Genomic DNA, 2618 nt, shown 5'->3' on the forward strand with positions numbered 1-2618 from the left:
CATGGTGGTGTTGGGTCGACGGTTGGACTCGATGACCTTAGAGGTCTTTTCCAACCTTAATGATTCTATGATTTATATTATGTATGTTATGTTTTTTAATTGGATGCATTTCTAGCAAGTTTTTATAAAGTCTCCACTGGTCCACTTTTAATCCTGGCTTTGAAAATGAAGTATCATCGGTTTTACTAGAAAACCATCTCCAGTGCTCATGCTCAATCCTTTTCACTGTACCACAGACATTTACTAGCACAGATTCTGAGCCACGACATCATCATCAAATGAGCAATTTCAAGATAAATAGTACACATCCTACTAGACTGAATAACATGCACACACAGAGGAGTAACATCTAAAAGGTAAATACAGAGAGATGTTCACCATTTCCAGAAGAATGGCACGAGTTTTTGCTTCTTTTTCTGCCTGAACTTCTTCTATTTCATCTGCAGACCGTCCTTTCAAGTCATCAATTTCTTCATCTGCTCCTATTCTGCCACTCTGAAAAATGAAGGAAAAAGCTATTTATTACCAAGCCATGGCCAAAAACTCTCACTTTCCAAATATTACTTGGATGACCTCCCCCCTCACCCCCCAACACATGAAAAATGCTTAAGCACTGTATCTCTGCAGAACTGGGCTTTCATTCTGTTCTTCCCACTTAGATTAAAAAAAGAGAGAGAGAAGAGATTATCCTCATGTGTTTCAGACACTATGAATTATGTATGAACTTTCAGGCCCAATGTGAACCATATTCAGTTAGACATTCTAAATTCTTTAATACTCCCATCTCATACTCAAGATCTCACCACAAGTGTGAACTCATTTCTAATCTAGATAGCTCCTACCAGAAATGAAGACAAGGGACACTGCAAATATCTGTGATGCCTAAATAAGACTGAAACATTAAATATAGTATATGACAACAAGAATTTTGTTTTTACACATTTACACCTAGGCAGGATTTGAGGTTTAATTTTTTCTCCTCATCAGCCTCTCTAGAATGCTGCCCTTCTTACAGACTTTTCTACACCAAAAGGTGTATCTTCAGACAGGCTATGAGGGAAGAAAACTACACAGTTGGCAGTGAGCTATTAAACTCCTTGTACCATTTAAAATATCTGAAAGTATAACAGAGATTAACACAGTGCAGACATACTATGAAAGCCTAATTCCAGTCTTGTAATTATATCTATTAAGCTTAAAAATAAATAATATGCTCTCTAGTCAATTTATTCATTGCTTGAAACAACTGTTTCCATACAAGGAGATAATCTCACATAGCAACTTCCGTAACTGCATGCTATGAGTAAGTTATGAATAATTACTATTATATTTTTAGCAAATTCCTTCTGTTTGATCAAATACACCACAACAGTAAGTATGCTTGCAGAAACGCAGCCTATTTCACATTTAAAAGGAAAACAGCAGTAAGCACTTTAATATTAATAAATGTTAGTCATATTTTGTCTTCTACCAGAGCATACAAAAACCCAGTAATGCCAAAGGTGAATATTCTGAATTTTCTGCTTAACTGCACTGTAATTAGAAATCTAAAATATGGCTTTCCAACCAACTCCACCATAGTCGCAAGGGAGAGCACACAAGTCACCCTTTTATCCTTTTCTTGAAAGATTACCCAGCCGTATTTGATTAAACACAGCAATAGCCCCAAATAACAGACAAGCATTTGACATATCAGAACTCAAGCTGGCATAGTAGAAGAGCATCTCTTATCCTCCTATGCTAAAAATGTGTAGTTCTTTTAGGATATAGATTTGACAGACAAAGTCTTAAAGACAGAATTCTTATTTTGACCAAGTCTGTGCTGGCCACTAATAGGGGTAAGTTTATTTAATTATTTCTTCCAACTTTTCCCCGAGAAGCTAATCATAAACACTCACATCTAGTTGTTCCTTAGTAGGTTCTGGTGAGCGATCAGGAATAGACAAGCCAGGTGGATCTTCAAATGGATCATCTAGAATTACTGTATGATTTATCCTTATAGAAAACAAAATTAAGACCAGTATCAGTCACATGCAAATAAAACTCTCTTTACCCAAGTAACAGGAAACCAGCCCCACTGATTCTCAGTTATATCCCAAACAGCCAAACATACCGTATGCTTGTAAATACTAGTACTGATGCTTTTGGAAAGGCAACATAGTTGCACATTTTCTTATATAGTGGTTTATTTTAGTACCTGTTTATTTTACCAATAATATTGGAATAAAAGAGTATTTAAGACACCATGTACAGGTCACCTGACATCACTATATTAATCTAGTTTCAAAAAAAAGATGAATTTGTTTCATTATAATGTATTCCTCAAAAAGGGAAGTTAAAAGCAGTCACACCTGATATCTTGATACGGAATAAAATCCTTATCTACAAAGGTTTCATTAATGGTCTTCAATACATCCATGCCTTCTGTCACTTCTCCAAATACTGTATGCACACCATCAAGGTAATCCAGGTTTTCCCCTGTAGTGATGAGAAACTAGAAAAGAAGACACAAAACCAGTAACAGCGAAGAGGAAAATTCAGGGCTTGAGTTTTACCTTAGGAAAGGTACAATTCTCACTGAAATCAGGGGGGGGGGGGGGAGGGGGGCAGACCACACA

The 2618-nt window shown here is 36.4% G+C and overlaps 1 protein-coding gene across 1 annotated transcript in view; it reads right to left on the bottom strand.

Moving 5' to 3' along the window:
* The window catches only part of PPIL4 (peptidylprolyl isomerase like 4), a 26969-nt gene that overhangs the window by 18224 nt on the left and 6127 nt on the right, over nt 1–2618 (bottom strand). The window contains exons 6-8 of the mRNA XM_009281395.2: nt 2352–2494; nt 1899–1995; nt 379–495 (exon numbers count right to left, since the gene is read on the bottom strand). Of these exons, the coding sequence (XP_009279670.2) occupies nt 379–495; nt 1899–1995; nt 2352–2494 (357 nt within the window). The remainder of the gene's footprint in view (nt 1–378; nt 496–1898; nt 1996–2351; nt 2495–2618) is intronic.

Source organism: Aptenodytes forsteri, unplaced genomic scaffold (genome assembly GCF_000699145.1).
Source record: "Aptenodytes forsteri isolate BGI_AS27 unplaced genomic scaffold, ASM69914v1 Scaffold82, whole genome shotgun sequence".
Lineage (NCBI taxonomy): Eukaryota > Metazoa > Chordata > Aves > Sphenisciformes > Spheniscidae > Aptenodytes > Aptenodytes forsteri.